The sequence below is a fragment of the Tarenaya hassleriana genome, unplaced genomic scaffold, assembly GCF_000463585.1.
Source record: "Tarenaya hassleriana unplaced genomic scaffold, ASM46358v1 Cleome1, whole genome shotgun sequence".
Classification (NCBI taxonomy): domain Eukaryota; kingdom Viridiplantae; phylum Streptophyta; class Magnoliopsida; order Brassicales; family Cleomaceae; genus Tarenaya; species Tarenaya hassleriana.
Window position 1 is genome coordinate 8,777,667 of NW_010960187.1, and position 12,284 is coordinate 8,789,950.

Below are 12,284 nucleotides of genomic sequence, written 5' to 3' on the forward strand. Positions count from 1 at the left end.
CTAATTACAAATGGATTTGTCGAAGAATACATGAATCATACTAACAACCGTTAATATCATGAACATAAATGATTGCTGATTTCTAACATAAAATTTGTCTCGATAACAGAAAAACGAAACTAAAACCACTGTAAGGGAACATTTTATTAACTCAACTGTAAAATAGAGAGTGAGAATGGTGGCTCTCCTCATGAAAACTGACAAAAACAAAACCAAACATCCCAGGTAATGAAGTTCCAGCAAAACCAGAACTGAGACAGGACAAGAAACAAGAAACAAGAGAGTTCAAAACAATGGCTCGAAAAGAAGAAACTATAGATCGGAAAAGAAGAAACTCTCATGTTGATTTGCCGGCAATGTTCTTAGAAGTCGAGCAGCCGCCTGTTAGCGAGAGATTCTTGGTGAGATTGACGAGAGAAGACGGCGTTTTCTCCCTCCGATGAACTTCTCTTCTTTCTCTCCTTCTCCTATCGCCTTCGATCTCATTCTGCAGAGACAAAAATGCGACAACGTGAAGAGAGATTCGCCAAAAAAAAAAACACTTTGGATAGGGAAGTGAAGATTTTTTTTTTTTTTTTTTTTGCGGGAATTACATCAAAGTCGGTGTCTTTGTAGAAATCCATGCGTAGAGTAGCAGCGGGTTTATTCGCCTTCTTGGCTTTGAGGGCTTTCTCACGTTCTTCATAGAAGTCCATATCATCTAACAACGATGATCCCACTGAATATTTCTTGAATATGGTAAGCATTCTAAGACCTTCTTTAAGCTTTATCTGCGTCACGAAATCGGATTTCCGACATGAAAACTTGTCTTTTAGCTCTTAAGGAAGATCAAAATGTTAGCATTACGGGAAACAGTAACAACAGAAAGTGCACTCTTGAAGTTTATTCAGTTCACAGTATTCACCGATTTCTCTAAATGCAGGTGAACTATGAGAAAAAATTTACAGCTTTTGTGGGTCAGAATGAAGGGGAAAAGAGAAAAGAAAACAATGGACTTGTGAAGGTACCTCGTGAGTATCTCTGGTATGAGTTACGGGCTTGCCCTCGTTGTTATCGAGGGTAATATGGCGTAGTTCACTGTTGGGGATGTCCTTAATAATATGCCATTGTACCGGGAAAAAGCCGGTCCATTTATCGACTTGCCAAAAGTCCAAATCCTTATTGAAGTCTACATATCCGACCATCTCAGCTAAGCCAACGAATTGCCTACTTGCATTAGCCTGAACAAACAAAATCGAAAATTGATGACAGCACAAATAAGATGTTCTTCTTGCTTATTGATAATCGAATGATTTAAGTGCTAACAAAACTATAAAAAAAGCGCTCACCGAGAAGAATAGGAAGATTGGTCGCTTCTTCCCATCCTCACATGATTTTTCTTCAGCTTCACGGAAAGCTGCATCGAGCTTCTTATTCCCGTTTGGTGTACTTGACCATACCGAATATTTGATACTCTTGTGGATGTCATCTTCACTATAAGACTTGATGACATAAAACTTAGCATCCTCGTACTCTGTCTGAAAATCAGGGAGGTTGAACATTTCTTGACGAATTGCCAGTCCAAACAGACTATCTTTCTTGACGGATGACTCCGAAGAATGATTCTTTGCATCGGTCCTTGGACCAACAGTTAGTTCAACTGTGGCATCGGACTCTTCGTTCCTGTCAGGTTTCCTGGACCGATCTCTGGGAACCCATACACCACCGTTTGAGTTTCCGTTCACATGACCATTATATGGACCAGAACCTTGCTTTGGGTCAGCAAATCTTGGAAATTGTCCTGCAGCCTGTTTTCCCTTCAAAAACATAATTAAGCATCCAAATAAAAAACTTTTCACATAACAGCCATCACTCAAATCAATTTATTATAACCGCAATAACACGGTTTTCTTTCATGTTATGCAGAAACCTTGAAATTATTTTTATCACTCACTCCTGCAAAGAAAAATGAGTTTCCTATTTACTTAAGTACCTTATTTTGCGGTTCGAAAGCCTGTGCATGAGTATTAAGGGGAAGTCTAACAGAACCATTTCCATTTGATTCCAAAGGAATAGAGCTATTGGAATCAGAACCTTGAGGAGTATAGGGACCCGATGTCGGATTCTCGGACTTACTACCGTTTCCCTGTGGTAAATTTGTGGCATACGCCGAATCCCATGAAAAACAAGCCTCAGGTCCATACGATGGAGCATAGTACGGTTGTCCATCATACCCCATGTATGGTCCAGTCACATATGGGTTAAACCCGTACGTATAATAAGCGTATGCATCATAGTTCAAATGACTTCCCTGGTATTGACCCAAAAATTCAAAGATTTAACAATGTCACAGAATGAAATTAGAGCAGAAAGATAAAATACGAAATTACGAATACTCTGGAATTGAGTTGAATACGAGATCATCATCACTGACCTGAAAATTGCCATTTTGTTGAGGAAAGGTTACACTAGATCCTGTGAAAGCACATCACAAGCCACAATATTTTTAGGAAAAAAAAATATAATACATAATCTAATATGCAAACATAAAAATAGAGGAGAACGGACTATATCGAAAATTGCATAAGAATGAAATTCAGGCACCGATACTACCAGACTATTAGGTAGATCACAAAATGGGAAGACCTCAAGAATTTGCCTTACCATTAGCAGAAGTAGTAACACCCATAGAAGCGGTAACAGGAGCTGTAACTTTTGGATTTGTGCCATCAGTCAGAGAAGGAGACTGCAAAGATAACAAATAAATATATTATATCTCATCGAGAAATAATCATGAAATCGACATAAAAAGTATGGCTAAATTATTTTCAATACCGCATCCTGTTTCGCTGTCTTAGTATCAGTCTCAGGTTCCAGTCCAGCAACTGCAAGCTCAGCTGGAATTATGGTTAAGGGGAGAAAAAAATTTGTAAGCAATTCAATCCAACTTTGGCGAAGAACTCAAAATAAAAACTCGACGAACAGCCCAAAACAAAGGACTTTAAACCAACTTTTAGTCCAGAGCATGATTTGACCACTAAGAATTTCCGGATCATAAAAACCATCTATTCAGACAGTAAATATCCTATTACGGTTTTCCACTCCAGAACCTTTATTTTGAACGCCATGGCAGAAAAAAATTAAAGAAGGAACATGATCATCGAAACCATATATCTACTTCCACCCAAATAAAAAGGTATCAGACAGAAAGAAACCCATCCATACTGTCAGCCGGCTCGCTTTCAGTTATAAACACAGCAAATCTAATATCATGCTTCACAACCCATGTCTTTAAAACAGGCATATGAAACTATCAACAAAAGCATTTAAAGTTCAACTCTATCAGATCCAATAATAGAAGAAAATCTAGAGGAGATAGCCGACGATACTATTGCAGAAAATGATACAATTTGTACCTTTATTCTCAGTGTCCATTATCGATCTTCAGGATCCACTGCAAACCCTCGAAGAGAGAACCCAAATATAAGAAGAGCGCAGAGACACGTTGAAGGGGTATTATGGAAAATGTAACAATCTAGTTATGGTAATCAACTAAAATCGTTTACAACTATGATTGCATGTCATTTCCTTTCGAACAAGGTCTATAAAACGAAAGAAATAAATGCCGAGTCCACAGAGTATATTTAATAAGAAAGAACAATATCTAATAGAATTTGGATTATGATAATTGAATCAGGCTTTGGGCTAGATATCGAGTGGTTATACTAAATTCAAAAGGGCCGTGACAATCCCGGCCCTTTAGTCGATCTGCTAGGCCTATGTCTGTATTCACTTGAGATCTCAGAAGACATTCATCAGCCAGAAAGCTACTCGCTTCACACACAAGACAACCGATTCTCCAAACTAATAAAAAAATTACCTTTATCTGAAAGGCAAACTAGACAAAAATTGATGTACCTAGTGAGATGTTCTACCAAAGGAAGAAATACACCAACTATGCTTCTACCATTCCAAATCAGGAAGCTCAAAAAGCAACTGAAAACAGAATGTGCAAAAGAAATACTTGTGTTGGTCCCCAAGAAAACAAAAGGTGTAATCAACAACTCAACTTTAAGATATCCGGGACGAAAATATCATCCAATGGCTTGAGTTTCAACGCAACAGAACTGCCTATGTTATACTGCATACAAAAGACTCAACCTAATGACCATAACAAACAACTTTCTGCATCTTCAATCTTCATCAGATTCTCCGAGCGATCCAAGAATTCACATATATAAATTACAGGAACACAACACACCACAGACAAATGTTAACTGCCCTGTTCCTATGATAAAAAAGGAAAGTTCAACACGACAAAGATACCACATAAACTCTTATAAACCAAAATTAGAAAGTTCATAAACACAAAGGCACAGACTTTAGAGGAAAAAGAAAATGATAGGCCAGAAATCTCTAGTAATATGGATGCACCAAAAACCTCTCCTATTCAGCAGCAGGTTCCTCATCAGAGTTTCATTACAACATCGGTTTCATTACAACAAAATCAATAATATGCACTAGCATTCGAATCAAACGATAGATTCTGAGGAATTTGTACAGAAGAATTCGAAATATAATCGGCGCCAAAGCAAAGCGAATTATCAATTACGAACGGAAACCCAGGAAGGAGAAGAACAAAACCTGGGTGTAAACGGACAACGGAAACCGGATTCACCGTCAGGTGACCGGAAAAGTCACCGGAAAGTCAGTGGAAATCGAGTGGAGAAGGGGAAAATGGTCTTTTGCATTTGCACGCGGAGTACGAGTGAGGCTGTAGAGAGCGGGAGCGTTGCAGGGCGATGGAGAACCCTCGCATGGAAGGAAAGAATCGGACGGCTGAGATTTACTTTTAGCTTTTTAATTAAAAAAAGAACGTTGACCGTTGGATTTTGGTTTGACTTCTTTAGTTTTTCACTATATCCGAATGAAATTATGATACTATCAAAAGGATTCCAATGATCATATTCAGATATTAAAAAAATTTATCCTTGTAGATTTGCATATAAAATTAATTTTCTAGTATCTATTATTAATATATATATATATATATATTGTGAATTATCAAATATTCTAAAGTTTCAATATTTTTCTTTTCTAACTCAAAATTTTGTGAGACCTTTTCATTATTTTCGCATAATTTCATAATCTCTTAAATTCCTTAGAAACATTTTTCTAAATTAACTTAGTAAGTAACATAGAAATATAGAATCCAACTAACTTTTGGATTTGGATTGAAGAACTAAAAAATGGTTAGGTTTTCCCCGTGACGTGGCATATTATTGGGCCCAAGCCCATAATTTCGGAGGCCCATTTCAGAACATTACATATATCTGCCTTCCCAATCTTCTCGTGTCAGCAAAAGGAAAGAGAATTCAAAATTTGAACTGCTGAGAGAGAGAGAGAGGCTATGGCGACAACAGGAAAGAATCTCAAAGGTTTCTTCAGGCAAAAGAAGAGCAATGTCACCGGAGGCATCTCTAAGTCCAAGTCTTCCCGGAAAGTTTCTCCGAAGCACGCCGCTACTCAGGGTTCCGATGTTACCCAACCGGCGGCGCTGATTGCTCACGGCACAATCGATCTCAATGGTAAATCATTTCTTCTCCATGGTGACTGTACGAATAAATAGTTTAGTTCGATTGCTTAGGGTTTTGATTTTAACGTTTATGGGGTTCAGAATGTTTTTCGTTTGGATTCCGCGGGAATCGAAGTTTCTTTCTTGTTTCCCTGGAAAATATTGGTTTTTTCTCGTTCTTCACAGTTGCGTGTGCGTTTGATATTGAGATGCTCAATTTTTGGATTCTTGATGATTTTCCCCAAATACTGACTCCAATCTTTTATTCGTTAAAATGATCCGTAAAAATTAGAAAGGAATTTAGGGTTCAGTTCTCATTCGCAGCAGAGATTTAGGGTTTTATTTTTCTGAGAACATTCCAGAAGACTATGTGATTGATCTTAGTAGGCATTTTCCGCAGCCAATTTCATGGGCTCATACTACTTTACCAGTGATATGATATAACAATTGGAGTATCTACTTTTGTTTGTTGATGTTGAACAGATGATTATGACAAGAATGAAGAGATTCTGAGGCAATTTGACATGAATATGGCTTACGGTCCATGCCTCGGAATGACAAGACAGGCTCGTTGGGAGCGAGCTCGACGTTTGGGAATGAACCCGCCAAATGAAATCGAGAGCCTTTTGAAAAACGAGAAGGTTCAACAAGAATGCCTTTGGAACGGTCGTGTCTAAATGTTCGCCCCACGTTATCTATATCAGTGAATGATGATGCAATGCCTTCACAGATCCTTATTCAGCCACCGGCTGTGCGTTTGGGTAGTTCTAGACTTCTAGTGTGAAACCATAGAGTTCTTGTGTGTTAAACCTTTATCTTGGCAATGCAATTGATCTTATTGCTATGCATAATCAATGGAAGAATGAATCTTCAGCTGCACCTATTGTGTCTTGTAACTTTACAAGGCGTCTATAGTTACAAAGTTTCTCCTACCAATTCCAATACGAAGCTGATCATTCAGTTGCAAAGTGTTACAACATGGCAATGGGTAGCTTGTCAATGGGTCGATGGCTTGGAAAGACACGGAAAGCGAGACGCAGCGACACACCAAGCTCAGAGGCTCAAGCCGCCATGGCCTCAAGACAGAACAAGATTCCCTGGTACCACGCTTTCCGCATGCTTGACCGCAGCTTTTCTAATCATTCTCTTCGTTTGATTCACTTCACTGACCGCACTGCATAAATCTTCCTCGTTCCAAGCCATCTATGCTGATAAACAGAACTCTACTTCCACACTTAGGACCGATCTGTAAGACAGATAAACTAAATTCATCACAATGCCCACAATTACACAACCCCTTCCCTACTATACAGTCAAACTATTAGAAAGGCTACAGCTTGGAGAAATTTATCTCAGAATTGATAGTGGCTACGAGGAAGAGAGGAACTGCATTGATCATGGAAATAACACGCACCTTAACAAGTCGACGAGCCAGCCGAAGAGAGATCTAAACAGCAACAGCAGAGCCAGTTACATGATGCTTTCTTCAGCACCAGAGCATGTTGCTTGTCAAAAATCACCGAATCTTGTGCTTTTGCGAAGGTTAGAACTTGACAGAGGCATTAAACAGATGTCCATCAATATCTGGAACAAACCCTTTATCCATCATTTCTGCTCTTACAATTTCATATGTCCTCCTGTTCGGAACCAGACCCTTTTCCAACATCTCGTTCAAAAGCCTGTTTGCATCTTCCAGTTTCCCCTTCTTGGAATATCCCTCTATTAACACATTATATGATGCAACATTCATCCACCGCCGCCCGTATTTCTCCATCTGTCTCCTCACATCCAATGCTGCTTTCAGATTTCCTTCCCTACAGTATCCTTCCATCAGTATATTATACGTTAGATGCCTCGGTTTCAAACCCGTATTGGATATTTCATCCAAGAGTCTCTCCGCCTTTCTCGATTCTCCTCTGCTGCATAAACCACTCATTAGAATGTGATATGTAACGAGATCCGGTTTGAGCCCTTTAGTAGTCAGTCCATCCGCGAGTTTTCTAGCTGCACGTATCATTCCCTTTTTGCATAGACCTGCAGCCAAGCAATTATACGTCGATATATTCGGGAAAACCCCTTCCCGTTCCATCGTTTCTTTCAGATCAAACCCGTCATTAATTTTTCCAACCTTACAAAGTGCATCAATCAATGTGTTATACATTGTTACAGACGGACCAATTCCTCGGCTTTTAACATCCTCAAACATCTCACAAGCTTCACTTAGCATGTTATTCTTGCAATGCCCATTTATAAGAGAACTGTAAGTGATGACATTTGGTTGCACACCTGCTTTCACCATCTTATCGAGCCAACTGATAGCCTCGGTTACTTTTCCTTCGCTACACAAGCCATGTATCAATGAGTTATAAGTGATCACATTCGGTCTCACATCTTGACTCAGCATTTCGTCGAAAAGCTTCATAGCAGCTGGAAAGCTCTCATCTTTCCAGAACCTATCAATCAACGTATTGAACGTAGTCACATTCGACTCTATCTTGTTTGCTCCCATCTCCTTCAAAATAGCGTCCGCTTTGTACATTTTCCCAATACCGCCCCTCTTGCAGTACCCACAAAGGAGAGTGTTGTAACTGATTATGTTTGGAGAAACGCCCCATACTTTCATGTCTTCCATTACATCCCTAGCCTTATTCATCCTCCCGGCTTTGCACAGACCATTTATCACAATATTAAAAGTAACCAGATTTGGCTGAATCCTTCTCCTAATCATCTCTTTGTACACATACTCAACATCTTCAATCAGATTCTCCTTCACCAAAGCATTCAACAATGGCTTACAAGACAAAGCCGATAACTTATACCCATAATCACCCGCCCGCTTAAACGCTTCAAACGCCAACTGGTATCTCGAGTTATTTGCATACGCCAACACCAGCATATCAGCAATTACTGAATTAACGGCGAAATTGCAGCACATTGACGTAGCATGAAAGATGGAATGCACTGAGTGGTCTGGTCCTTTCCGGACAAACCCATCAAGGAAAGATCGAATCTTTGGGTACTTGTTTGCATTTGCAAGAGAATGTAAGACCCTAACGATGAGCTCCAACGAAACGGAGAAATTAAAGCTCTTCACCGACCATGTATAATACCTGAGACACAGAATTGGGTCAATCTCAGAACAGAGTAAACTATGAAGGAGTTCGTTCGGATTTCTGTCTTTCGTATGAAATCTGAGCTTCGACCATTGCTGCTTCTCTATCAGACCAGCGATGATAGCTATATCGTCTCTGGGTGTTGTTGAACCAGGGCTTGCGACGATTGTATCTGAAGAAGAACACAATCTATTTAAAAGCATACATTTTCTCGGGAAAATATGGATGCATCCAAGGATCTTCCTTCGAATTACTAGGGACTTTGGGAACATTGAGTTCCAGATCGATCGAGAGAGAGAGGAGGGGGGAGATTTTGGATTTTAGGGTTTTGCAATGCTAAACCCTGGACAAGAAAGTCCAATTGTAATTTGGCAATTAGGAAATTCAATTTTACGAAATTCACCCCAAAGGTTATTATCCTTGCCAAATGTAGCACTTATTCTGTAAATTTACAAAATCCTCCCTGAAACTTTTAGGAACTATATTTTCAATTTCTCATGAACATAATCAATGATATCCTATTGGTAATAGGGGTGTTTCGGTAAAAACCAGAGACCACCAGTAAAAATCAGTCCGGATCACAAATGGGGTCGTTAAGAATTTTTGAACGGTTATATTTAAAAAAATAAACTGAATAAATCAAATATAATCGAATCGAATATTAAACATTTTTCTGAACTGAACTAAACATAATAATCAATCGAATGATATATATTTTTTTATAATCAGATAACCCAAACCGAATAAATATCAAATCGAAATCGAACCGAAGAAATTATTTATAAAAAAAAAACATAACTTATCAATTTGTTTCGAAATAAAAATTGAACTTATATGACGGGGTCATCTTGAAACCTGAGAAGCGATGGCATGGCACTCTAATGTACATCAAAGTCAAATATTTTGTTTGACCCTTTATACATCGTAACTAAATAATGACACGTCATCCTTTTTTAAAAAATATTAACTTTTCTATCCAAATAGACAAAAAACAAAACTTCTCAACTATTCAAATCTTCGTTTGGGAAAGACGTTCACATGGATTTCCCGATTTTTGGAGAGATAGTAGTCGCGGATCAAAAATTCGTTGAATTTCTAGATTATAAAAAAAAATATAAAACAGGAGATTACATATGTACGTGAACAGACGCATTTTCATCCTATGTTTCCTCTTTTATCACTACGAGTTTCAAAGATCATCACTTCATCATATATATATATATAGGAAGACAACTCCTCTTTCACTGTCGGCCCAAATCATCGTCCTTGCCTTCAAGTCTTCATTTATGGCCTTGTTATACATTACACATATACAGTACAGGAACGAATATCGTTCAATTATGAAACGACATCTTCAAACCTTACACATTCAGACTAATACTCATGTCTGGAACAACGCATTTGTCACTATAAGGTCTTGGCTTTTGCTCTTTTGGAGTGAAAAGACTGAGGATACAGGGGAGCAATAGGGGAACTTCTCCTTTTCTTCTCTGGAAAGTCGAAAGAGTGGCAACGTATTCCCTCGTCACATGGAATGTCACTCAGTACTCTCCCCACCTCCTCAACGATTTTCTTTATAAAATCCGACTCAGAGCTGCCAAACCATCAAAAACAAAAACTTGTCTGTATATATACACGCAAGAGAGAGAGAGAGAAGGAGAGAGAGATTCTTTAACGGGTTTCTCCATTAGAGGAGGCGTAAGCACTACTACTAGTACCTCTTGTCGGAGAGGGACAAGCCCATCTTGTCGGAAACAGACTCCAAAGCATCCTTCCACTCCATGATCTGGTGACCGCGAGAAGCCTTGGCCAGTTCCCAGAACTTGTCACCGAACTTGCCCTTCTGCTCCCTGACGTCATCGGCATCGACCTTGTAGAAGATGGGTATCACTCTAAGCTTCCCCATTTCCACCCGCTTGTTGATCCTCGAGAGCTCGTCCAAGCACCATTCCGATTCGGCGTACCTCCTGGAGAAGATGACCAAAGCGATCAGCGACTGGTCGATCCTCAGGAAGAGATCCTTGAGGTCTTTGCCTCTCTGTTCGTCTTTGTCTATGAAGAAATTGACGCGGTTCCTCTCGAGGGCCTCTACCAGGTGGCTTACGAAGCCGTACCGAAGCTCGTCCCCCCTGTAATTTATGAACACCTCGTGCTGGGGCCGCGAGAAAATCGCCATCGATCTGAATTCCGAGGTTTTCTCTTAAGGAATTGATTCGGAGAATAGAGTGAATTGAATATGTGCGTGTGTGTGCGGGTGGGTTTAAATAAGAGAAGGATATGTTAGGATGTTTAGTGACTAGTCGCTGGTCAATAATCACAATCGGATGGGTCATAAATAATTAATTATAAGAGGCCACAACGACCATCGACTGTCGATCCTCAGCCGGTATGTTTTGTTTTTTTGGCGTTGGATTCCGTAGGAATTATGTAACAAAATATGTACAGGGTTTAACAATAAATAAATATATATATATATATATACATATATGCAAACTATAAGTCTATATAGAATATAGTTTAATTTTACTATATATATTATAATTTTATTAAAATTAAATATTTTTTCAATTAATTGAAAGTATTAAATTAATGATATATTTATTATTTATGTGACAACATTACAAAATTTTATTTTATTTTAAAAAATTGTGACTAAAATTTAAAAAGGAAAAAATCCCAAAAAATTGTCGAACTTGGAGATAGCTGACATATTAATACTAAACTTTTCAAATTTTCAAATTAAATATGAACTCGTCCATTTTGACACAAAAATACTGAACTTGTAATTTTTTTACAAAAACCTCATCGACGTTAAACGGTGTTAAATCGATTAACGGCTGATCTGACGTGGCGGATGACTCAACGGCTCGTCATCCGCCACCGCTCCATTGTTGTCACAATACAGAGCAATGGGGCTATCAAAATAGAAATAGAAAAAAAAATAAAAATAAAAACAAATTAAAATAAAATAAAAAACAAAAATAAAACAAAATAAAAATAAAAACTACAAAATTTAAATTTAAAATTGAAATTTAAATTTAAATTTAAATAAAAAAATAAAAGTAAAAATAAAAATAAAAAGAAAAAATATAAAATATACAATATATATACAATATATATACACAAATATATACATATACATAAAATATTAAATATTATATATATATATATATATATATATGTATACATATATATTTATTTAATAGTTACTATTTAATGTTTATTTAATAGTTACTATTTAATGTATATAAATATATATGTGAATTTTGAAATAATTATTATATTTTTAATTATTTGTAATGTAATTACAATGATTTTAATATATATATATAGTTGTGTATATATTGCATATATATTATATATTTTTTATATAAATACATATATATATATGTACATGTATATATACATATGAATTTATAAATGCATATATGTGTATATATTTACATGTGCATATCTATATGCACATATATTGTATATATATATATGTGCATATATATATATAAATATACACATTTAATATTTATTATTTTATGTATATGTGTATATTGTATATATATTGTCTATTATATATTGTATATATATACATATGCACACATATATATATATATATATGTGTG

At 37.2% G+C, this 12,284-nt stretch overlaps 4 protein-coding genes across 6 annotated transcripts; 1 reads left to right on the forward strand and 3 right to left on the reverse strand.

Moving 5' to 3' along the window:
* Positions 1-116: 116 nt before the first annotated feature.
* Positions 117-4,789, reverse strand: LOC104820273 (YTH domain-containing family protein 2). Of its 3 annotated transcripts, none has more exons than XM_010550668.1 (10): positions 4,624-4,789; positions 3,396-3,433; positions 2,815-2,876; positions 2,644-2,725; positions 2,414-2,454; positions 1,973-2,290; positions 1,329-1,787; positions 1,008-1,220; positions 594-770; positions 117-487 (listed from the first exon to the last, which is right to left on the reverse strand). In XM_010550668.1, the coding sequence occupies exons 2-10, from the start codon at positions 3,412-3,414 to the stop codon at positions 338-340; spliced, it is 1,521 nt and encodes a 506-aa protein (XP_010548970.1). In that variant the 5' UTR covers positions 3,415-3,433; positions 4,624-4,789; the 3' UTR covers positions 117-337. The 3 variants fall into 3 exon arrangements, with proteins under 3 accessions (XP_010548970.1, XP_010548962.1, XP_010548978.1); XM_010550660.1 differs by having other exon boundaries at positions 1,329-1,796; XM_010550676.1 differs by lacking the exon at positions 3,396-3,433 and having other exon boundaries at positions 1,329-1,796.
* A 554-nt stretch (positions 4,790-5,343) lies between these two features.
* LOC104820303 lies at positions 5,344-6,433 on the forward strand. Its single transcript, XM_010550698.1, has 2 exons — positions 5,344-5,567; positions 6,038-6,433. The coding sequence occupies exons 1-2, from the start codon at positions 5,390-5,392 to the stop codon at positions 6,229-6,231; spliced, it is 372 nt and encodes a 123-aa protein (XP_010549000.1). The 5' UTR covers positions 5,344-5,389; the 3' UTR covers positions 6,232-6,433.
* On the reverse strand, positions 6,410-8,991 carry LOC104820294 (pentatricopeptide repeat-containing protein At1g09820). Its single transcript, XM_010550688.1, has 2 exons — positions 6,969-8,991; positions 6,410-6,800 (listed from the first exon to the last, which is right to left on the reverse strand). The coding sequence occupies exon 1, from the start codon at positions 8,937-8,939 to the stop codon at positions 7,098-7,100; it is 1,842 nt and encodes a 613-aa protein (XP_010548990.1). The 5' UTR covers positions 8,940-8,991; the 3' UTR covers positions 6,410-6,800; positions 6,969-7,097.
* Positions 8,992-9,941: 950 nt separating this feature from the next.
* LOC104820313 (protein PHLOEM PROTEIN 2-LIKE A5) lies at positions 9,942-11,079 on the reverse strand. The gene is made up of 2 exons (XM_010550709.2): positions 10,386-11,079; positions 9,942-10,261 (listed from the first exon to the last, which is right to left on the reverse strand). The coding sequence occupies exons 1-2, from the start codon at positions 10,841-10,843 to the stop codon at positions 10,075-10,077; spliced, it is 645 nt and encodes a 214-aa protein (XP_010549011.1). The 5' UTR covers positions 10,844-11,079; the 3' UTR covers positions 9,942-10,074.
* Between the last annotated feature and the right edge of the window lie 1,205 nt (positions 11,080-12,284).